This window comes from Sceloporus occidentalis, unplaced genomic scaffold (assembly GCF_023333645.1).
Source record: "Sceloporus occidentalis isolate IW3139 unplaced genomic scaffold, rSceOcc1.0.p SCAF_4, whole genome shotgun sequence".
In the NCBI taxonomy this organism is placed as follows: Eukaryota; Metazoa; Chordata; class Lepidosauria; order Squamata; family Phrynosomatidae; genus Sceloporus; species Sceloporus occidentalis.
Window position 1 is genome coordinate 166,613,530 of NW_028316984.1, and position 25,342 is coordinate 166,638,871.

Below are 25,342 nucleotides of genomic sequence, written 5' to 3' on the forward strand. Positions count from 1 at the left end.
GCTTCAACTCCAACTCCTAGGTATTCCTTCATGGTAGGTTTTATTCATGGCAGAATTCTTGCCATCACACCCTACTCTGCTCCTAATTGAGGATTCCTGCTTGGCAGAAGAGCATTGCCACTTGGCACCCGACCCCTCCCCTTCTCATCTGTGAGGGTCACACTATCTCAGCTTCAGGGGCATCCCATGTCAAAACTCCTCTTTATGCCAATAAAACCCTTGGTTTGTCCCATCTTCCAGTGTCATCCTGATGAGACAGTGTGACCCACTTGGCTGTTGATGTTTGTTGCCTTCTGGTGGGCACTCTCAGTGCTTTGGGAGGACCCTGGCAAAACGGGGCAAGAAGGGGGGGTTGTGGGTTTTGTGTGTTTTTGGAGGGCTCTTGCAATGAGGACATGCCAGTGTCTTCCTCTGAGACCCAGAGAGTGTGACTTGCCCAAGGCCTCCCAGAGGGCCCCTATGGCCATCCAAGCCCTGAGCTCCCTTTCCCCATGACCTCTTGGAAACATGGCTGTTGTCGTGTGTTGTGACTTTTAGGACTCTCCTGGCATGCAAGGCTTGTTGGGGGGGGGGGCAGTGCCTCCCTTTGAGGCTGAGAGTCTGTGCCAGGGATATAAGAAAATAACAACAACAACAACAACAACAACAACAACAACAACATCTGGGTATTGTAGTTTTGTGAGACATTTAGCCTTCTTTGTCAGAGAGCTCTGGTGGCACAACATACTACAAATCCCAGGAGTTTCCATAGCATTAAAGTATTGTCGAACTGGATTATTTCTGCAGTGTGCAGCCTTATTAGACTGCAGTTCCCAGCAGTCTGTGGTGCTATCAGAGCAGCTTACAAATTGTTAGACATTTCCCTGCCCTCTCTCTCTGCACCTCTCCCATGGTGATGCTAAGAGGTCATGCAATAATAACAATAATAATAATTGGCACATTCTCTCAGCCTCAGAGGCAGGGCATGACAAACATCTCTCTCCAGCTCTCTCAAGGTGATGCTAAGGCAAACCTACGTTTATTTTGCATTGTGTGTGTGTGTGTGTGTGTGTGTGTGTGTGTGTGTACTTGAATTTCTTGGCCTTGGAGAACCCAAATCAATGTCTCCACTGCAAGGTAGTCTCCAGATCATAGTGATGTAACTGTATTTCATCAAAGTGATTAGTCATTTTTTTATCATCAAAATACCTGTCTTAATCCAAAAAACTGTGGCCAAGACCTTTCCTGCTAAGTTTTGAGATTTGAAGTTCTTCTCTTCTGTGAGAATTTGAATGTCAGAGCATGGCATAAAGGGCAGAAGCCTCACCTTTTGTTATCTTTTGTTTTTCAAAGCAAAGCTGTTAATGAGCAAAGTTGGAGGGGGAATCAGCCTTTGGGATCACCCTAACAAAGGAAATAGCCTCCAGGATGAATGGTAGCTTTTCTTACACAAAATATGCAAATAGTGGCCATCGAGAGTCAGATGAAGGTTTCTTCTCTTACCCTCATTTCGAAATGACTAACCATCAAGATTCTTACTCATTGATCGAGAACTGCTCAGAATTTCTTCTCTCTAAAATGTTATCGAAATTGTCGAATTAGGCATATTTCTCCTAATTTTCGAATTTTGGAGAATATTCTTTACATCCCTATTCACATGTCGCATGCCAAAAGGAGCTTGGAAGAGTGCCACTGCAGTGGCAAGTGCACCCTTTTTCTGGGCCAAAAAGAAGCAGCATTTTGCCACTTCTTTTTGACCCAGAAAAATTCTGGATCGGGGCTGCGGCATTTGGTTGCCTTGGCCCCAATGTGACACTCAAAGGGGCAGTGGCAAGCCACTCCTTCAGGGCAGTCTGTTTCGCCCCAAAGTCTGGCTTCCTCTGATTCATACTTCTCGCATTCTATGTTCCTATAATATGTGTTCTTCAGACTTTCCCTTCACCTCTCAGCATGTCAATAGCTGAACATGCTTTTGGACTTGAGTCCATTGGTGTCAGTAGCCCAGCACTATTCTGCTTTAGCACTGTAGCTTGTTGTGTGCCCTCTGATTTGAGAGTCTCATCTTCTGGCACTACCTGTTGTTCCATTATGAATTGTGTCATCATATGGTTTTTGTACTGCTATCCAATACATAAAGCCAGTTATGTGTGATAAGTTCTTCAGCTAGTGTGGAGCAATAATTTAAGATAAGGTTTCCTCAGAGTGACAGTTTACCTCTACTTGACTTTAGTTTTTATGTAACAAAGAAGATGTTATGTGTTTTGAATCTTTTATTAATGTGAAATGCATTTCTTTCCAATATTGTCTCAGGATTTGTTTATTTCTGTTTTTCCTTTCGGTAAGTAAATCCCAAGAAATGGAGAAAAACCGTGAAATTCATTGGAATAGACAGAGAACAGGAGTACACACTGTATCATAACAATATCATCGCCGAACTGTCCTGTTTCTCCAAAATATGTTTGACTAAGAATAAAAGAATTGTTCTTATTGGTTTTTGTTGTCGATTATTGTTGACGAGGGAGAGGATGGATCTTAGTTTTTGATCATATTACAAATAAACATTTCTGTATGCATCATTCTTCCTCTGTGTATTTCTTTCTACTTTCTCTCATTCACTTCTGGAGTACTGAGAAATAGAATTCGCCCCCCCCCCCCAAAAAAAAGGAGGAGGGGGGGGAAGATGGAGATGTTTCCTTCTTTCCCAATCTCAAAATGAGAATAGGGATGTGGAAGCAAAACATAAAATCATGGATGGGATTTTTCATCCTGATTCTGGTAAGCTTTTTAACACAGTAATGGAACATCAATTTAAACACCATTTTAGAATGAATGTAACACCGTTGTATTTTTTCACTAATTTTACTCTAAAGAATCCATTGTAGGCCCCGTAAATCCGAAGTCTTCCCTCCCTTAATTTAGTTATCTAAATTTCTCATGTGTCCTTTGTAGAGGTCCTTTTCTCCGAAACACTAAATTAACAGTAACTTTATTTCTTTTGATTATGCATCTGCTTCCAAGCAGTTTAGATAAAGCATGTTGTACTGCAAAGACTCAAACGTCCATAATTACTGATTCAGATAGCTCTGACACCTACTTGGTAGATTTGATAGCCATGTCAGAACCTGTGATCTTCACAGCCTTCAGTTAGCTACAGCAAGCGTAGAAATGCTACTGTATGTTTTGTAGTTGGTTAGAGAATGTTCATGGCAAGCAGAAATAATCATTCTAGCAATAACAATAAAAAAGAATTATTACATATATTGCGGTATGTATTTGCAACTCTTCCCTTTGCTACCTCCACAATGATAGTAAATTGTGAATTTCACGCATTTCACAGTAGAGTTTCTAAGTATTCTGTTTCTCCTCACTTTGAATAAATTGCCAGTAGCCTATTGTCCTTCCTTAAAGCTTCTTTCAGCAGATTCTCAAACATAAATGGGCTTGGTCAGGGAAAAACTGGTAAGATTCTGCCAACTAAGAATTGGAGGCAAAGGTTTACCATGGGCCTTAAAGGAAACAGATCACAAAATGAGGACTTATGCTGCTACTTTCCTGTTGTTGTTTGCCTTTAAATAGTTTCTGATTTATGCTGCCCCTAAGGAACCTATCAGGTTTTAATGGCAAGTTTTATTCAGAGGAGGTTTGCCATTGCTTTCCTCTGAAACTGAGAGAGTGTGATTGCCCTAGATCAACCAGTGGATTTCCATGGCTGAGCAGGGATTTGAATCCTGGTCTTCCAGAGTTCTAGTTCAACATTCAAGCCATTACATCATGGTAGCAGTCCTGCCACTACATTTATCTTAACATAAATTTTCTTCCATGCCATATGCCATCACAAGCAATATGATCAGTTGGGCTAAACTGGTACCAGGGAACCCCAGTTTTGATATTGTAAGAAGTGTGCTAGTTCTCTTTTTATGTGGAGTCATTTTCCATGGTGTTGCATCCATAAATTACTTCAAATACCTGCAGTCTGTAGCAGTAGAGTTCACTCTTATCATCTCAGGATTCTTCTACTTCATTTGGCTGAATGTATAGACCAAGCTAAAAAACCTTGCTCTTGCAGTGGGTTTGGAAATCGATTTTTTCCGGCCACTAGTGATGAATCAGCTTTGTTGTTAGTTGCTTAGCTGTCAACATTAACTCTTTATCTGTGCCCAACATTTTGCAAATGTGTTTCCTAGAGAGCAAATCCTCCATATTTTCTGCTTGCTGTGTGATTCCATGCTCCCATTAACAAAGGATGCTGCAGAATTGTGATGTTGAGCAAGGTGAAGTGTATGGACCCCACATGTCATGCTGCCTTTACTCATTTCACATGAAATGTGACTGGGGAACTACAGTGGCAGGATTAAAGAAGAGACATGTTCACTAATCCAATTAACCTTCGATTAAGGTTCTAAAATCGATGCTATTCTTTTGGCCTGAGGAGGTAATATTGAGCCCTGAGAAATGAGCAACATCACGACCTTTACTTTTAATGAGATCAATAGAAGTTAGTGTCGCTGTCTCTTAAAATAATTGGCAAATATTATGCTCAAATTACGGCCAACAGTTAGTACCTAAATTGAAAGGGACAAGAATAAACAGAGGAAAGTTACAAAAGGAAAGTACTGAGTGTTCACTGTATGGTATTTCCAGGGTGAAAGTCAAGTTCTGTATCTGACAACTGAGCTTCCACAGGGAGGACCTTCAAACAGCCAAAATCTATACCTTAAAGGACACTTACTGTCCTTCCTGATCTTGGGAGACTACTATGGGAAGGCATGGATTAGGTCAACTGCTTTCTTGGGATCTGGGCAGCCTTTCTGTGAAGAAGGAGCTTTGATGGTAACTTGTGTTACATCTGGACTAGAAAGTGACAGATCCAGATCATAAGGCTCTGTTACCTTTCCCTTGAGAGCAGAAACAATTCTGCACTTGGTTTATTGTAGCAAAGATGTTTCTGCTGTGAGGGTCAATGTTTCTGGCTTGGTAGTTTATTTTTCATCCTGGGCCACTTAATAGATTCCAGACCCCCTGTCTTAAAGTCTGAGTGCCAGCGTTTCCACAGACCCCAACACAATCTTATGTCTGATACTCTCCACCACAGCCTTGTTTGGTTTCTGGAATAATTTCTACTCAGGCAACTCCTGAAAGCTCTTCTCCCCTTGCCACCTCCAACTGGTTTTTTTTTTTTTTTTTGGTTTTGTTTTGTTTTTGTGACCCCAGCTAGTATTCACCCCTATACAGCTCCACTGAGCATATCACTCTTTGGCCAGATGCCTCTATATTGCTCTTTCTGATGCTTCCTCCTCCCATACATGTTTCATCTTTTTTTCTGCTCAAAATGCAACTGGTGGACAACTTTGGTCCTCCAAGTATTTTGGACTGCAGTTCCAAAATAGTCACTCACTGTGCTGGCTAGAAGGTTGTAGCGAAAAAATACCTGGAGGGCCCACAACCAAGAGTTAACATTTCCTTCTCTAAGACACTGAGCCTACTTGGGCCCCCTGCCCTTTGCTTCCATTTTCCAATCCTTCTATCCCTCCTTCAGCAGTTCAGTTGCTTTGGACCCCAATAGGCCAGCTGACATCTACTTGATCAGTGCTTCCAGGGCTCCATCCATTTCTCTTCAGATGTGGAGGTTTTTTTGTATTTTCTTTTGTTCTTGGCAACCTCCCTGCATGAGAAGAACCAGCTGACAGCCAACTTCAGAGGCATCTAAACAAGCAGGTAACTGCTTGGATTTTATTCTCTGTCTTGACCTGCCTCCAGGAGCCTCTGGATCTGAAGGCTCTGATGGAGAAGTTTGAGAGCCCAGGAGACATGATAGGGCTGCAGAGCTCCAGCAGCTCTTCGAGGAGAGCATGCAGTCACAAGAACAGAGTTCCCTGCAGCCTCAACCTTCAGATGAAGAGCCAGACTTACCAGTGCCTATCCCCGGAGAGATACCAGGAAAACGACACCAGCACTCTCAGTGTTTAAATAAGAAGCACACTGCAAATAGGGAACACTTGTGAGCACTAAATATCCCAGAATTTCCATCGGTCCAGCATGGCTGACAACCATCCCTTTCCTTTGGAGAAAGCCATGCTGGCGCCTCATTCCTTGATTGATTGCCTGTTGCCTCAACCTCTGCCTGTTCTTTTCGATTATCTTTTGGACTGCTTTCCTGAACTGAATATTGACTCATGAAGGACCTGGTCTGGATTAGATGACTTCTGCTTTTCTACTGACACCTTGGTGAGCTAGATTCTCACTTCCTCTGCTTAAAACCTACACAAAATGCTGAGGCTTCAGGCTGCAACTTTGGTGAACCTCCCAAGCACAAACCAGGGCATTCTCTCTGATGTCTAGTAAAAGAATTTTGCCAAAATTGCTATTTGATTTAATGTTATATATGGGATTCATGTCATCACACCCAGAACAGAGGTCACCAGCAGTGATAAGATAGAGGGTTCCATTAATCCTAGAAGGTTCAACAGTCTGAAGATGTCTGGAGTTTATTTGGCAGGGTATTTATACTGCAAATTAATATGGCTAAACTGAGGTTGTTATACTTTGGACATACCACTGTGACTCACTGAAAAAGATGATAATACTCAGTAAGGTGGAAAGAAGCAGAAAAAGAGGAATACTGCATTACAAGTGGATTGATTCAATCAAAGAAGCCACAGCCCTGAGTTTGCAATACCTCAGCAAGATAGTTGATGACCAGGGGTCTTTGAGAGCTCTCATTCATGGGGTTGTCATAAGCCATAGTCAGTTTGACAACGTATAGCAAAAACATGTAATCTTGGGAATTGTAGTTCTCTTTATAGGAAAGTAGACATCATTAGCAGATTATTCTAAGCACCCCACCACACTATACATCCTAGGTTTGTTTAGCAAGAAGTCATGCCTGTTAATGTGGATACATAAACAATGTAAGTTTGTACACTCACTGAGGTCGTAAGAAGGGATACCAAAAACTGGGTTCTCAGATTTATTTTTCAGCTCATTTCTCCTTGTTTCACAACATCCATTACTTCTACTTTGATCACAGTATATATGAAATTCAAGATTTCTTGCTTAAATTCCTGATTGGCCGATTGGCCGAGAAAATTAAATGTTGCAGCTGCTGTTCCCTAATTAAATGAGCATTCATCTTGTCATTAATACAGTGTAATATTTTGACATTTATCTTCTTTTGAAAAAAACAAAACAAAAACCATTGGATTCTGTTCATGCTTGAAGGCAAACTCAAAAGAGGCAAATGCAGCCAGAATAAAGTTTTGAGTGATATTTCACTGGAAATTGTTATTCTCCAGTCTCTGGTAGGCACAGATTCACAATTCATCTCAGGTTCATTAATGCTTTAACCTTAGGCTCCCAGGCAGATTCACAGTTATGTGTACACTATTGTGAAACTATGTATCTGAACAAACATACTCAGACACAACTGTTTCCACAACCTGTTGGCCTTTGGATGCATTAGACTACTATCTCCATCATCAGCAAGGTCAAATATCATGCTAGGCAGGGATGATAGGATCTGTAGTCCAACACATCTTGAGGATGATTAGTTGCAGAAAGTTTTTCAGATGTATTGATATACAAAAAGACTGATGGCTCCATGCCACCCATTTTTGTCCCTCATTGGAGCCGCGTGAACCACACTGCGTGGCACCAACATGTGCCCTAAAAAGAAGCCGCCTAGAGCGACTTCTTTTTAGGAGTGCCATAATGGTGCTCGTGCGCCCTGACGCTGCCACTTCCGGCGAGCGCCGTTTGAGCATGCGGACACCCGCACATCATCATCGTGCACCCCGTATGGGCAGGGCTGCAGCAAGATGGCACACAGGTGCCACTATTAGGGCTGGGCGCAAATGGACACCCAGCCCTATGGAACCCTTAAATCAGCCCCAGGACAGCACTTTTGCCCATCTGTATTGGGCCTGATGTCTCTCACTTCCTCATGTTCTCTTTTCCACAGTCTCTCTCATCACCTCTCACAGACAGATACATTCTCTCTTTCCTCACTTTGAACAGAGAAATCCACAGGGAGAACTGGGCAGCACGCACAACTCAGTGATATATATGCTGCCTCTCCACACACTGGGCATAGATAGTGACTCTTATTATCTCGGCTTCGTGATTAATGTTGATGAACACATTTAAATTTCTTCCAGTGTTCTGGCTGCTGGCTGATCTTCATGTGCTCAGAATCCCAGAAAGCAGGCTGTTTTCCAGGATGCTACCAGGGTGTGTGTTTATGTGGATCTTTATCTGGGTGTCTCTTTGTCTCATGCTACCTATTTTGCATCAAAGTAATACATCTTACAGGGAAAGGCCTACCCCACATCCTAGGCTCTTAGAAGATGTTGGTTCTCAAGCTCTTAGAAAATGGTGATTTTGATAAAGGAAACAAATATTCAAGATGGAAGTTCACACAAGGGTACATATCATTACAGTACAGTTCCTTCCCTTTAGTCTTTGAGTCTCATGCCTCCTTTTTCTGAATTATATTACCTCCTTGTGGGGCCTGGCATTCCATGAAGCAATGTAAAAAGATCTTGGTCTACAAGCTACCTGAAATTTCAGTATTAGGAATTTATTACAGATTGAGTCTCTCTTATCCGAAATGCTTGGGACCAGATGTGTCTTGGATTTTTTCAAATTTTTGAATATTTGCACATACATAATGGGATGTCTTGGAGATGGAACCCAAGTCTAAACATGAAAATCATATATTTTTCTTATATACCTTATACATATAACCCAGAGGTAATTTTATACCTAATATTTTAAATAATTTTGTACATGAAACAAAGTTTGTGTACACTGAACCATCAGAAAACAAAGCAGTCATTATCTCAGCCACCCATGAAAAAAGTTTTGGATTTTGAAGTATTTTGGATTTCAGAATTTTGAGGAAGAGAGACTCAACCTGTTTTCGAATTGTATCAGCTTTTCTTGCTTTTTATTCACTCATGCATACTTCAAGAAACCTCTTGCATTTTTTTAAAAAAATCTTTGCTTTAACCAACAAAGCAGGGGAAGCTAACATGGAATTACATAGATCTGTCTCAGCTTCACAGTTACCCCTGACCAGCTCAATGCACCCATCTGGACTGACATTCCCAGAGTTAAGAAATCAGTTCTAAGTGATTTAGAAATACTGTCAATCAGAGACCCCTGTGGGACCGAAGGTTGGATCTCCTGAGGTAGAAGCCTCTGGTGGCTGGCCTTTGTGTAGAACACACTGAAGAAGTTCATTTCTCCAGCTTTGTTCTGTTCTGAAACTGGGTGTAGTTCCTGACATCCCTGAGACTTTGTTTAGCACCAAACACTGACAGACTTTACTGTTATAAGATAAAATGTATTGATGGTAAATGATGCAACAGATGGCATCTATAGAAAAATATTCCAAACATTTTGCTGATGAGTCCAGCATCCCAGACATACAGTGGTGGACTCAATTGGGCCTCTAAATAGTTAATTCTACCCACACTATTCCTGACCAGAAATTTAATTCCCTGTAGCTACCTATAAGGAACCTCTAGGCTAAAGCATCCCTCCCCAGGGCAAGGACAATTGGAGATGGACTCTCAAAGATTATATAGCACAGAAATGAACAAAGAAAAACAAAAGGTGCAAGTGTGACTCCCCCCCCCCCCCTAGTTTTACATTCTTATAAAGAAAGGTCTGTTACAGACTGCCAACATAAAGCTGCTTCGGGTCTCTTTGGAGGTATGCTGTTTAAATGATGCATGCATCCTAAGAATCCGGAAGCTGCACCAAAGCTGCAGTCCAGTGCTTAGGAATGGAGTGTGGCTTTGGCGTGACCTCTGGACTCTTAGGACCCATGCATCATTTAAATAGCATACCTCCAAAGCGACCGGAAGCAGCTTAATTTTGGCAGTCTGTAACAGGCCAAAGATGAATCTAATGAAAGCTTATGGTTCACATGGGCTTCTTTGTGTGTGATTATAAGCATATGTTTACTTCTTATTTTAGTATCTTTTTGTGTAACAGTTGACAAGGGGAATTGTTTAGTTCTTGTGCGGGATATACTTCCTGCTGCTCCTAAGATACTAGGCAGAAACCTCTTTAGTGGTGGCATCCTGATTACAGAATACTGGTGGGCTAGCCATCTGCGAATTGGAGTATCCCTAGATGGCCCCGCTCCATTATCATCAGTGGCAGCACATGCACTCAACCATGCTGACACGGCCATGCGCAGGTCAGCATCCATTGACAATAATAGGACTTGAGTTCAGACAGCCCTCTGGCTCATGCTAGATTTTGAATTCTGACATCAATTCATGTATATGAAATGTGGTGTATAGTATATGTTCTATAGACTGTAGAATTAAGCTAAAACTAACAAAATGAATTTCAACAGGGATAAATGTGAGGTGCTACATCTGGGCAGGAAAAATGAAATGTGCAAATATAGGATGGGTGGCACCTGGCTGGAACATAGTACATATAAAAAAGATCTAGGGATCTTAGTAGGCCATGAGCTAAACAAAAGTTAAAAGTGTGACACAGTGGTCAAAAATGCCAATCTGTCAGCATCAAGAGGAGTATAGTGTCCTGATCAAGGGAAGTATTATAGTCATGTCATACTGCTTTGATCAGACCTTAACATGGAAAACCGTATCCAGATTCTGGGCACCACAATTCAAAAAGGATAGTGTCAAGCTGGAACATGTTCAGAGAAGGTTAACCAAGCTGATCAAACCACTCAGTGGAGTTTTTGCACCAGGTCCCCTACCACATCTTTTTCGCAATGCCACAATGATCCAGATCTTCAGTGGAGAGATCCAGATGGTGTGGGAAATCATTTTGAAAATGGAGGCACCTCCATTTGCAAAATGACCTGGCTCCTCTTCCTCCTCCTTCCTCTTCCTCCTTCTCCTGCACCTACTGCACCACATCCTCCTCTTGTCCTCCTTTCTCTTCTTCCTCCTCTTCCTGCCCCCAACTGTCACTTCCTACTTCCCTCTCCCCCATCACATTATCCCTCCCCTTCCTCCCCCCTCCTGCCACAATCAAATCTTTCTGTGGCATTCCCCAAGTGTGAACGGCAATAGGGATAAATGCCACAGAGAGATTCAATCATGGCAAATATACCAAAATAACCCGGTTTCCAGACTAGGTTATTTCCTAGTGTGAACAGGCCCTGTGAGAGTCATTTGTCAGTAGAATAGATTGCCTCAGAGGATGATGCTTCAGAGGGTGATGCCTCAGAGGTTGGATGGGCATCTTTCAGAAGTGCTTTACTTGTGTATTTCTGCATGGTAAGGGACTAGATTGGGCTCTTCCAATTCTCAGAGTCTATGGTACTTTGTACATATTTGCTCAATGAGATGATCTTTGCAAAGTACTCTTGGAATCATAGAATCATAGAGTTGCTAGAGACCACAAGGACCATCCAGTCTACCCCCTTGCCATGCAGGAATGTTGTTGTGTCGTCATCATCATCATCATCATCATCATCATCATCATCATCATCATTCCTTTCCCCAAAACGAGGACTCAGAGCAGCTTACAATGTTAAAAAACAGTACAATTAAAAACATACAAATGTGATACATTAATACACAATCAAAGCACTCCCAACAAATGGCTATCCAGCCTCTGTTTAAAAACCACCCAAAGAAGGAGATTCTACCACTCTCAGAAGCAATGTGTTCCAGTGTTGAAGAACTCTTACTGTCAGGATCTCTTAAAATCCAGCTTCCTTACATTAAGATTGGACATATGTTTTGTTTGTTACCAGTTTCCATGCAGAATCTCACTCCTTTTCCTGACAGAGTTTTATAGTTTGTTGCTTATACTGTGCATGTTTTGTGATATGTCAGGGATCATTTATAATAATTGTTTTTTAATTGTTTCTTGGACAGCCTGCTGTAGGCTGTCTGTATCTTGCTGGAGGTTGTCAGGCAGCAGCTTGTGTGTGTATGTGTGCTGATATGCACAGTGCTTGTGTAGGGCTATTGAAACCTTTTAAACCTGAAACCTTGAAATATTTTTCAGGTTATCTCAGTGAGCCTTGCCTAAAACATATTATATCTATAGCTCACAAAAAGTTTAATTTTTTTCTAATCACAATCTCTCACAGAACCCCCAGATAATTCTTGCTGACCTCTTAGTGTTCCAGGGAACCCTGGTTGAGAAAACATGGGCTATAATAATAGAGGGATATATATGCCCCAACTCCAGGACTGTTTGCTGACTCTGAGCTGCCTTTTTGACTTTAATAAAATGTTGTGGTGATAAGGATATGATTGTGGAGTGGGGTTGATGAAAGGGGATCAGAAGCAGTGACAGAATGATTTAAATAGCTTTGTGGTGTCACTTTATCTTTGTAGGCATCATCAATCAGACTAGCATCTGGTTGAGACAGGAGGTATGGAGGGTGGCACAGTCAAAGCAAAGAAGGGACTGTGATATTCTCATGTGTACTAGATAAAATAATGGAGTCCACTTTCATAAAAAGCATTTAAATCATTTCTGACATATTTTCAACAGCAGAATGATGGAATCACGTTGATTCAGATTTAGGCATGCTGGAAGGCTATATGATAAACTATATGTTATGACAAACATGTGGATACCACTGAAATGACCACAGATGATTTACACAAGTTTAAAGCAGACAATGAAGATGTTGAAATAGTTGAAGACTATCTTGGCTCAGTCATTAATCAGAATGGAAACTGCAGTCAAGAAATCAGAAGAAAACAAGGAATTACAATGGCAGTTATGAAGGGACTAGACAATATCCTAAAATGTAATGATATATAATTGAATACTAAAGTTAGGATTGTCTGTGCCATTGTATTTCCCATTTCTATATATGGTTGTAAAAACTGGACAGTGAATAAAGCTGATAAGAAGAAAATCAACTAATTTGAAATGTGTTGCTCGAGAAATGTTCTACGGATACAGTGGCTTGCTTAAAACAATGACAAATAAATAGATCCTAGAGAAAAACAAGCCTGAACTCTCCCTAGAAGCCAAGATGACTAAACTGAGACTGTCGTACTTTGAATATCCTGAGAAGACACGACTCAGTAGAAAAGGCAATAATGGTTGGTAAAGTAAAAGGCAGTAGGAATAGAGAAATAGATTGAGATGGATAGACTCAATCAAGGAAGCCACAGCCCTGAATCTGAAATACCTGAGCAGGGGTGTTGATGACAGGGTGACTTGGAGGACTCTCATTCATAGGGCCACTATGAGTCAAAGTTGTCTTGATGGCAATTAACAACAAACCACTGAAATTAGCAGCTTTGTGTTGAGCTCCCAACCCCGTCTTCTTAATGTGACATAAAATTTAGTCGTGTCCTGATATCACTGTTATGCATTTCAGAAGCAGCCACATTTTTATCACAATGTGCAGTGCCATTATGATGATCCATGTTGAAAAAGGAGATCTGGAACTACTAATATGTATCTTTAAGATCTTGACTATAAACTGGAATGAAAAAGTCTTCAACTACCACATCTTTTAGTTTAAATTAGCATTTATTTTTTTGAGATCCTGGTTTGCTGCATTACATGTTTTATGAATTATAGCCACCTCATAATAAAGAAAAACATCATTCCTATGTCATTTATGAATGCACCCTAGTACCCTATGTCTCCACTAAAACACAGGCTGAAAGCTAAACACACTTTCTTCTTTCCCCCTGGCCTACTTCATGTATTTCATTTTCTCAGAAGTCTGTTCTCCCACACTAAGCATGTGCATCTCTATACTGAGTGAGATTAAGCAAGGTTTATCTCTACATTAAGTATGGAATGTCCTGCATTGGACAATTCAGCTTTGCCTTTCACAGTTCTCCTTTCCACTTCTCTGCTATTTCATTGGTTGCTTGGAGATGTTTAGAAGAGCTTTCTGATTCTGACTTTATTTGGTATGTACTGTCTGAGAAATATTTTCAACATATCTACTTACTTCCATTGTGGTCTTCTCTAGGATGCCTCCAGCTCTAGGCAGGGAAATGATCCACTTTGTATCCTTCCCATTTTGTCTTGGAGCACCGCCTAATTTTTTTTCTTATGCGTTCACACTCCTCTTGAATATTTATGGGGATGTTGTCTTCTCTATTCCCAAAGTCATCAAAATGTAAAGGAAATGACAGCATTTTCTCTTTCTCTGGTAAACCAATAGATTGCACATGTTCCTTTCTAGAGCTGTTATTCCTTGGCACATGAGCTTCCTGACTTTAATACCATTGCTTGTCATGGCCATGTCTCATTCTGTGACTGCTTTTCTCACTTTAGATCTCTCGCAACCTGGGAAAATTATACAGTGAAATGATTTTTGTGAATGGCTTTGTGCACTGTGACCCACACCCTGGCAATGTGCTGGTGAGGAAGTGCCCAGCTACAGGCAAGACACACATTATACTCCTGGATCATGGACTCTATCAGGTAAGCAGAGGACGAAAAAAGCAGATGATGAGAATCTTTTGGCCTGTGTGAAGCGCAGCCACAGGCCAAGAGATATTTCCAGGCATGGTAAATTACCTGGTAAAAGTAACCTAGTGTGTTGGACAACCATTAGTCCATTGTTTCCAACTTGGCCTGGATCAAGAGAATCTGAGACTTTACAACCTGCACCAGGAGAATTTCACCTTTTACAGGACATCCTGTGACCCTAAGGCAAAGTTGAACCACTGTGTTGGGGACCAGGGCCAAATTCCCCCAGACCTACATGACCAGCCCCCCAGTACAAGCCCAGATTCCCCCATTTTCCTTTGCAGTTCCTCTTGAAATAGTGACAGGAGGTAACAGATGCCATTTCCTGTCACCATTATGAGATTATGTGATTATGTCACATTATTATAATATTATTAATATTATTATATTAATATAGAGGAAACAGAATTATTGAGGAGGGGGTAGTATGGAACTCTGGGGTGCTTATGGGGAAGGTGGGGGCAGTTTCATGTGTCTGCATGCCTTGTGGGGGCTTTCTGTGTGGTTTTGGTGCAAAAGTTGCCCCAAAGAGCCAGAAAAGTGAGGGATCAGGGGGCCGCATGCACCCACAGGGCACACTTTACCAACTCTGCTCTACAGCAATTAGGGGAAATCCATGGTGCAACCACATCTGGAATATAAAGTCGAAGGCTTTCATCTGGAATACTCTGTACAGTTCTGGTCTCTGAACCTAAAAAAAAAAAAAAAGATGTTGTAAAACTGGAAAAAGTTTAGTTTAGGGAAAAAAGTGATCACGATACAGGTATATGAAGTTATGCATAGTGTGGAGAACCTTTTCTCCCTCTCCCATAATACTACAACTTGGGGCCACCCACTGAAACTAAATAGTAGCATATTCGAGACATATAAAAAGAAGTACAATATTTTTTTAGGGAACGCAGATACAAATTGTTCACAATTCCTTGCTATCAGATGTAGCTATGCCTGTTATATTGAATGGCTTCAAAAGATGGTTGAATAAATTCTTGGAGAATGGTGCTGTCACTGGCTACCAGACAAGATGACTATATGTCACCTTCAATATCTGAGGCAATATGCCTCTATATATTAGTTGCTGGGAAGTTTCAGATGAAGGATGCAGTTCTCCTTCTATGCTCCTGATGGGCTTGCCACAGATTGCCCACTATGTGAACAAAGTATTGGACTAGAGGGGCCTTTGGTCTGATAAAACATTACTTTTCTTATGTCATATTCAGTTTCTCTCAATTTCTCATTTTTCAGACATTAAATTTATTCTATTCATAAATTCATCCTGTTTCTGAATCAGATCACTCACCTTTTGCACAAATATTTGTGTAAATTTCCTCTAACATTGAAATGGGGAAATTATCAGTTACATTTTCTCTTACATTTGATTTTTTTTAAAAAAAAGTTTTGATTTTTCAGTCTTGTGATTTGTGAATTTTGATAATTTTTTCAAACAAAATAGCTTTATTTACATACAGTGGTACCCCGGGATACGAATGCGCCGCCTTACGAAATTCCCGGGTTACGAAAAAAAATTATTTAAAAAAACTGTTCCGCGTTACGAAAGTTTTTTCGGGTTACGAAAAAACTTTTGGTGCTTTTCGGTGCGATTTCACACCAAATCGCGGCTTTTCCCCATTAGCGCCTATGGCAATTCGGCTTGCGAAAGTCTTCCGGGTTACGAAAAGGGCAGCGGAACGAATTAATTTCGTAACCCGGGGGACCACTGTACTGCTTCGTACTGAACTAGCAGTGTCTAAGTGGTTTACAACTGTAAGCTAATTGCCCCCAACAAGCTGGGTACTCATTTTAGTGACCTCGGAAGGATCCAAGCCTGAGTCAAGCATGAGCCCTGGCTATTATTATTATTATTATTATTATTATTATTATTATTATTAACCTTTATTTATAAAGCACTGTAAATTTACACAGCGCTGTACATACAATCTTTATAATTGGACGGTTCCCTGCCCTCAGGCTAGTACAGTATTGAACTCGCAACCTTATTGTTTTGAGTGAATGACTGCAGTACAGGCATTTAACCACTGCACCACCAGAGCTCTTCAAAAACCATCTGAATTAAATCACTAATTTGCATTGCTGACTTGAACAGAAACAGTTGTGCTAAGACAAAGAGCTAGACATCATATTCTGGGTTAACAGTTTGGCCATAACTTTACTGCAACTACAAGTACCACAAATCTGTTACATTCATAAGTAATTTATTCCTTAAGGTGACAGTAAGCCTACCATATTGGTGGTCTATCCATCAGTGGATTGAAGTTCCCTTGGATCACCCCACTCTATATTAGCCAATGGTGATGTGCACATCACTGCCCATTGATTAATATGGACTGGTCTGCATTTCTTCCCATCTGTGGGAAGGGGGTTGGAACCAAACTCCCATGGATGGGAAATGTTTACTGCATGGGCAAATTGAGGTTGTGTGGACATGGATCCTGATGATTTGAATACCTGCAAATGCTCAAGCTGGACTGCCAGACACACCATCTAGTAAGCAAATGGGCAGGGCTTTCATACCAGCCAATCAAGGTGACCTGTCCAAGCAATTGGCTGGAGGAGAGGTTATCTGCATCTGCCTAGACTGCAGTTCCCCTGTTGATCCTCTAGCCTCCCTCCTCAGGCTCCCCCTCCCATTTAGCATGTGCCCAATGTCCTCTCTTCCCTTTGATATCTGCCAGTTTATGATGAAGCAGCATGAGCAGTCAACATAATAATGAGAAGTTAATCATAGATATAAGGTAAAAACAAATAAAGGAATCAGCATAGTAACCAACATGGTTTCAACAAGAAAATCATAGATACAAAGTAAAAGCAAATGCAGGAATCAGTAGAGTAACAATCACATCTGCAACATAACACGGCAACTATAGGAAACAAACAACAAACAGAAAAGACCCCCAAGAAGGCAAAAATCCCATGCTCAAATACCATGGGAAAATTCCTTCTTGGCCCACAAAGGTGACCAGCTGAAGCCTGGGGGAGCCTTGGAGATTAATGCAAGAAAAGGCAGGAGAGTGATTCGCATGGAAGGGCCAGCCACCAATATATGCCTGTATAAGTTGCATGAAGTATTGCAGGAATTCTGGTCCCATGAGACTTCCCTCAAGATCTGGCATGGTATTTCTACCAGATCTTGATCAAAGTCTCATGACAGCATTGCTGTCTCAAGACTTCAAGCTGCTTGGAGCCTACAGTAATCACAATGGTTGGTTGAGGAAAGCCTGGTGCAACAGGACTCATCTGGGCAGCATTGGAGGAAATCTTCAGTTCCCAGTACAGAATGGGTCATGTTGTTCTTTCATGCCATTTCATGAGGGAATTCTTGAGAGTTTTGTTCTAAAAAAAAAAAAAAAAGTGGCAACCATAACATTACCACTACTTTTGGTAATCCCAACTAGATTTGATCCACTGAATCAACTGTTAAATGCTAAACCAATTTAATATGACTATTCTGTTTGGGAGTCCCAAAGGGATTCAGATCTTAAATTCTAACCTTGTATCAATCTTCTGATTTTGCTTTCTCCTATATTCACATTTTTAAAAGAAAGACAGGGCATAAATCCAATAAACAAACAAACAAAATCTCACATTTTTCCGCTATTATGAGGAGATTTCTCTATTTTGGTAAATTTGTATTTTCAAAAAACCAAATGAAACAAAATTCTTATCTTTCCCCTGCTATGCTTGCTTTTGTGCAACATTTTTGCATGTTGTATCAAAGAATTCTCTATCTTCAGTCCATTATGTTATTTAAGCCTTTTGTTGGACTTTGCCTTTTGGATTAATTTTCTTTCTTTTAAAAAAAATTATCCTTTCTCCTAAGGTCCTGACAGACACTTTCCGCTTGGACTACTGTCGGCTTTGGCAGGCTCTGATCAAGGCTGATATGAAACGGGTACAAAAATATAGCCAGCGACTGGGAGCTGGTGACCTGTACCCCCTCTTTGCGTGTATGCTCACTGCCAGATCTTGGGAATCAGTCAACAGGGGTATTGACAAGTCGCCAGTCACAGCTAAAGAGGTACATCCTTTGATATTAGTATTTAGCAGAACATTATGTTGAAGCGTGATGTAATTTGAATAAGAAAGCCTGCATAAGAATCCAGGAAGTTGCTTTGTCCTTTGCATCTCTAGTTAAAAGAGTTAAAAGCTCAGTCCTTTGCATCTCTAGTTAAAAGAGTATTAGTAGCAAGTATGGGAAAGATCCCTGCCTGATACCATGGTGCTACTAATCCGAGGAAAAAGTGTTGGACTTAACGGATGACTAGTATGAATATACATAAGGTAGCTTCATGTGCACAGTTATTTAGTCCTCTTTCCTGATTTGCAACTGAATATGTGAGCTCCTAGAGGCTGTGCAGAAAACCTTGGTAGTGGTGTGTGATGTTCCATTATAGCTCTAAATTCACCAGGATTCTTGTAGAGTGAGATGGTCAGGCAACTAATGACTGACTACAGAGCATGAGTTTGTCAGTATAGCTGTATTGTCAGATCTGGTTTTGTTGTTGTTGTTTTTCTTTTTTACTTTTATCATAAGTGGCTGATTGATTGTTCTCTATACAAAGAGAGAACATCTTCCATCCTGGAGGGAGAGAGGGGGTGGGCCCAACGACAAGAGACTGAGCCCTCCCTCCATGGCAACAACTGCCATCTTTCAGCCTGGAGGGAGTGAGGGGGATTGGGGATTGGAAAGGGGCTAATTTTGAATTGTATTCTGTATATATTTTTATTGCTGTAACCCGCCTGGATTCCTTGTGATTGGGCGAGCAATAAATAAATAAATAAATAAATAAATAAATAAATAAATAAAATTATTATTATTATCATTACTATTATTATTGTTGTTGTAACTGCAAATATGCCTAGATTATCCTCCCCCAGTAAGGTGCCCTCTGATATGTTGGCCACAAGTTGTCATCATTCCAGCTAGGATGGGCAATGGACATTTCTGCTGGGGATCATGGGATTTATAGTCAAATATATCTGGCAGGCACCATGTCAGGGATGGCTGCTCTAAATTATGGCATGTGGAAAGAGTGAGAACCAACACTTTCCATACAAACCACTTTCTTTCCTTCTTCTCTATCCCTCCAATCTGACTGTGCCAGGATGTGGAGATCCGGAACAATGCTGCTGCTTACCTACCTCAGATCACCAAGCTTCTCAACAATGTCCCTCGTCAGATGCTCCTGCTGCTGAAGACCAACGATTTACTGAGAGGGGTAGAATCTGCATTGCACACACGAGCCAGTGCCAGCTCCTTCCTCAACATGTCTCGCTGCTGCATAAGAGCTGTTTCCATGTGAGTACTTCTACCCATGAGACAAGATCCCAGGCTGCTCTTTTCCTAGACAAAGTACAAGAAGCTTTCTCTGTATATATTTAAATGTGATGGGGAAATGGACTTCCCACTGAATCCTTCAAGAGCCAGATGATGTCAAGGTGTCTTATTGGTTTCTTGACTTTGCACATGAGCTTTTCTCTGTTGAGGAAAGACTCTAAACAATGACCTACCCTCCCTGCCATTACAGATGCATTCCTGCAGTTGGTGCTTGGGTTGAGGTGGTTCTACCTGCTGCCACCTTCCCCCCATACAGAGGATGTGGGACAATAGATGCACCTTGTTGTTATATCCATTCACAGGGAACACATGCTATGAAGATGGGGATTAGAAGAGATCTTTCAGAAGTAGGCAACTGTAATGGGGGGCAGTGTTTACAACACCACCCCATTTTCAGCTAAAAATTGCATCGAGAGTTCATGTTCAGTAGCAACCCCTGGGCTTGTTTTTGGATTTAGACACAGGGTGGGTGTTTTAAAATAGTTCTGCTCCTGGAGGCTTCCAGGACCAGTAACTGACCTTTCTTTCTGGCATTTTTCAACTAAGAAATGAAGATTGTATGATGCTTTGTGTGTGTATTTGTACGTGTGTGTGTACATGTGTGTGTGTGTGTGTGTGTGTGTGTGTGTGTGTGTCTGTGTGTGTGTCTGTGTTAGCAAAAAGGGTGTGACTAATCTTTCCTCAACCTCTGCTTGAGGAAATGAATGAAAGTATCATGTAAACCAACAGTCATTGATGATTTCTTCTGTACTCAGCCCAAATGCCTGAATCAGCCATCTTGAATCCTATTTTGGGAGAAAGACAGGATATTAAATAAATATATACATCGGTAATGCTCTTCCACTGACTTCCTACTGGTAGACTATATCTCTGTAAGATGCAATATATTCTTCTGTTTTACCTAGGTATCAGAGGAGCAGGACGAACTCACCATACAGAAAGGCACAGATATCGCTTTCTCAGGCCCTGAGCTTGTGGCAAATCAACTTGTATGAACTCTTCCTGCATCTGAAAGGGTCCTGGCTGGGGAACTGGGTCATTGCTTTCCTGAGCTGGATGCACCATTCTTCATAGTGACACAGACTGGTGGGAGGAGCCGGGCTCAATTTCTTCCTCATCTTTTTTCAACTGTAACATTCTGTTCATATTTATTCTGCTGGAGTTTTCTGGGTTCATTTTCATGTAACACATGGTGCTGTCTTTGTTGCCTTTTGCAGAGTCACTGTCCCTCTGGCACAAAAAGGGGAAAGTGCAAAACAGCAGCCAGAGCTCATGGGAGCCAGAAGTCCTGTGTTTCCAGACATAGTTCAGGGAAGTAGTAACTTGGAGAGAAAGCAGAAAGACTCTCAGTTTTCAGGTCTTTGGACATCCTCCAAATGAAATTCTAAAAGACTTTTAAAATTCTAACCTTTTTGTAGGTCCAGGATTGTTGATTTTTTTTTTAAAAAAAGTACAATTAAGAAAATATAGTCTGGCTATAAAGTTTGATAGTGTAAAAAAAAAAAAATCTGCAAAAGACCAGTAAGCCTCTAGCAATGCCCTACAATAGCCTTCCCATTTGCCAACAGTTTTCATAAGCCTTAGCCAGCATTGTCAAAGGGATGATGGTAAGATACGATCTGCATGGTGCTTGAGTGGGAAAGATTGCCCTATGCACTTACTACAAAGTACTTCTATTCATCCTCCCTCACCTCTACTAATTAAAAAAAAAACAAAAAACAAGAAAGCAACTGGGCAAAAGTATGGAATCCATTAATTCTGAATGGTCACAGTTTGAACAAGTTATCTTTTGGCCATGCTGGCTTGTGGCTTCAAGGAGTTAAGAGTTCAAAAAAGTAATTTTCCAAAGCTTCATGAATGATACTCCCAGTTATGAGATGTTTTGAAAGCAAGGAATGGAACTGAAGATATTTGAATTATCTTCTCACATCTGCCACAAGTTAACTACAAAGTTTTGGGCCTTTGGGGATAGTTTCTTTGCCTTGAATGTCCAGTGAGTAAAATGGAAGCAGAAATGCCAGCCTGCTTTGGAAGTGTTCAGAGAGAAAATACACTGTAGAATGGCAACATGTTATTATCTCAGAATAATTCAGAAGTCAAGTGCTGGTTATGTATATGTGTATTTGCAAGAGAAAATAAAACAGAGTGTCCTCCGTGGGGTGGAAAAAGAAGTATGTCTGCCTATTTGCTTTTTTTGTTTTTCAGCATTCTATCTCCTGTAAGCAAACTGTCACTCGATGGTGTTGACAGTGAAATCAGATCTCTTCAACTTCACAGATGTGCAGATGTAAGAGGCTGCTTTTGTGCCCAGGCCACCTGGTGCTGAATCACATATGTTTTCAGAAGCTATTCAATACTCTCTCATACAGGAGCAGATTTGGAGTATGTCCACACTTTTCTCCATTGTTGACTCTTATTTGTTCACTAGTTTGTTTTAGAAAGAATGCAGACATTCCTCCTGAGAGAATGAATGAATGACAAAACCCAGCAAGGGCAGCACAAAGCCTCATATTGTCATGCAGCTTAGCATTCCAAAATGTTATAAACAGGGACCATCTCTGTATGAAAAGGCTCTGGCTAATACAGAGTGGGGAATGTGTGGCTCTCCAGATGTTTTAGACTACAGCTTCCATCACACCCAACTTACTTGGTTGATAATTAGGGTCAGGGACACTAGGAATAATATGCTAGCAACATTTGAAGGGCTACAGATTTCCCAGCCCCATGCAAATGTATACTCTCAAGCCTATGACCCAGATCTTATAGGGAACATCCAACAGCAGAACAGTTCATCTGAATAGAGACAGGGAGACCTTGCACACTACTTCATTCTTCCATCATAAAAACCTGCTCTGGAAGACTGAGAAATTCTCCAGAGCCCACATCTAAGCAGTGTTGAGAGCTGCAGGGAGAGGGGAAAGGAGCAAAGCTCCAGTGTTGGATTTTGGCCTTTACATAATAAATTATTTTAGGCATAATAGTAAAGCCCCATTTTCTATAGAATCGGGTTGATCAGTGGTTTTCAAACGTTACTCTTGTGACCCCGTTTACATCTACATGTGGACATCCTGCTCCCACACTGAATGTTGTATATGAATAAAAATTACTGTTAATTGTGCATATTTTGGTTTGTATATTCATGTATATTTGTATTTTAACATTTTATAAGGAAACAAAATTGCTCAAATTAGAACAGTTTTATTTATTGTACATACTCAACTTTAACTTGACTTCAGTATAAGTTGAGAACAGGTTTTGGGGACAAAATTATGGATTATGATATGAATCATGGATAAGTCAAAGGTAAAATTTAGTGGCATGTAGCAAAGGATCTAAAGGCTGAAGCAAAGGAAAAACATGCCAAAGACTTTACAAAATTCCAGCAGCCATAACTGTGCTCACACTGAGGGCTGGATGGATAGGAGAATAAAGGTGTGTGTGTGTGTGCTTCCAGGACAGATTCAAGTCTTGCATTTCCCTCCCTCCCCCCCCCCCCTTTTCTATAGTCCCTTTTACAATAAGAGTTAAGGCAGAGTACTTACATTACCCTGTGAATAAGTCAACTCAAGTTTTTGGGGTCAATTTGTTTTAATAAAACTTCTAGACTTATACATGACTTATGTATAGACTTATACATATATTAAATAAATTCATTACCTAACTTAACATGTGTAAATTCTACAACATAGATTTAAACACATTAAATTAGAACACATAAACACAGGACATATTTAATCATCCAACATAAAATTTAAAATATACCAGTTTAAAATTCTTAGTTTAAAGTCAACTGGATAGGCTTTCCAGAAGAGAAAGGTATTTAATACTATTTCAAATTCAGACAGCATGTTTAGCTGTTGAATCTCTCCCAGCAGGTCATTCCACAGTCTAGGGGTGGCCGATGAAAATGTCCTCTGGGTGACAGTTAACAGTTTGTTTATGGCAGGTTGAAGTAAAAGTCACTTACACACCAAGGTACCAAGAATGTGTGAGAAAATGCTAGTGTTATTGTGTGAGAGAAAGAGTAGCACAGTGTGCATGTGTGAGAGAGAATTAACATGTGAGAGAGTTTGAGAATGTATGTGAATGAGTGTCCGGGAGGGAGAATTATGACTTGAAAATGTGCAATTAAAACATAACTGGCTAAGAAGGTGTGAGGGAGAAGCAAGCAAGAAAAGCATACAGCTGAGCATGTGTGTGTCCATGAGCAAGACAGAGGCTTGTATGTGTCACAAACAAAGAGAAAAGGGAATCCTGTGTAGCACCCTTTGAGACTGAAAGAAATTCACCTCAGAGAAATGGGTCAGTGGGTCAGAGAATTGTTGTGAACAAACCCCTGTGAAAGTGATTGTGTGAAAGAAAAAGAGAAAGAGAAACAGTGTGACTGAGTGTGAGAGAATGAATGTACATGTGAGAGTGGGGCCACTCAGAAGCTGGTTCTGCTAGGCCCCCAAATCTTCTGCCACCCTGAACCTTCCAAAGACTGTCCAAAGGGCTCTTTCTTTTGTTCCTTCTGTCCTTTGCTCCTGTCCTGGCTGGCTTGTAAGGATATCTGCTCAAATTTTGGGGAATATTAATTAGCTCAACACACCAATATGGGGCTCCTTACAAGTACCCTTTTCGGATTGAATCCCAGCAGTGTTTACGAAGGGACCAGAACTTCCAGGAACTGACGCAAAGGCAAAGTCTTTGAATTTTAAGCTAGTTTATTGATGCACAGGGGGACACACTCACACACATACATTCACTCATGCAATCACTCACGGCTAATAGAAGAAAGGGAGGAAAAATGGAGAGAACACAAGGCCTGCTAATGGAAATACTTGCCTGCAATGGTTTCCCTCGGAATCAAGATAGCTGCAGCAACACTATGAAGGGAAATGGGGAAAGGGGTGAGTGGACCCACGCCAGGAGAAGCAGACTGACAGAGTGCCTGCCTGCCACCAACATGGAACTTCAAACAAAAGAAAAACTGGACTTTAAATAGGTTCCTAGTCACATAGTCAGCAGAGACTGTTGTCCTACATCAAAGTAAAACCAAATTTACACATCACTTGATCTATGGGCATCCTATGCCATGGGAAAACGATTGTTGCCGGAATGGCTTGTGTCTGTGAAACATCTCCCCATCAAAAATCTGTCTCCTAGGTGTGAAGGAATCTCCCTGTCTGCAACTCCTAAGTAAGGCTGCTGCCTACGTGGTCTCTCCGCTTTCAGGTCATGGCAGCCAAGGGGGCAGCTCCCATAATGCCTTTCCCTTAGGGTCATAAGGAGACATACTTCACCCTATAGATGCAGAACTTACTTGGAGGCCTCTATGATCAAGTGATGCTAGGGAAAAGGGGGCCACCTGATTACCTCCACAGATGCAGTTTGGGGGTATTTTTATAAAATTCCAGACTTGATAACAGGCTCTAGGTATTTGGTCACCCTAGGCAAGAAATATTTTGGCATCCCCTGTCGCCCCTCATAATTATTTTCACCCCTTGATTTCCTCTGTTTTGTTTGTTAAAGCTAAACATGACATAAAACTTAGGTTCCAATCTC

At 41.0% G+C, this 25,342-nt stretch overlaps 1 protein-coding gene across 2 annotated transcripts in view; it reads left to right on the forward strand.

The window, feature by feature from the left end:
- Positions 1 to 22,860, forward strand: part of ADCK1 (aarF domain containing kinase 1) — a 199,533-nt gene extending 176,673 nt beyond the window's left edge. For both annotated transcript variants that reach the window (XM_089522302.1, XM_089522301.1), the window contains exons 8-11: positions 14,245 to 14,394; positions 18,278 to 18,475; positions 19,563 to 19,756; positions 20,701 to 22,860. In XM_089522302.1, coding sequence (XP_089378428.1) covers positions 14,245 to 14,394; positions 18,278 to 18,475; positions 19,563 to 19,756; positions 20,701 to 20,869 — 711 coding nt within the window. In that variant the 3' untranslated portion in view covers positions 20,870 to 22,860. The remainder of the gene's footprint in view (positions 1 to 14,244; positions 14,395 to 18,277; positions 18,476 to 19,562; positions 19,757 to 20,700) is intronic.
- Positions 22,861 to 25,342: the final 2,482 nt, after the last annotated feature.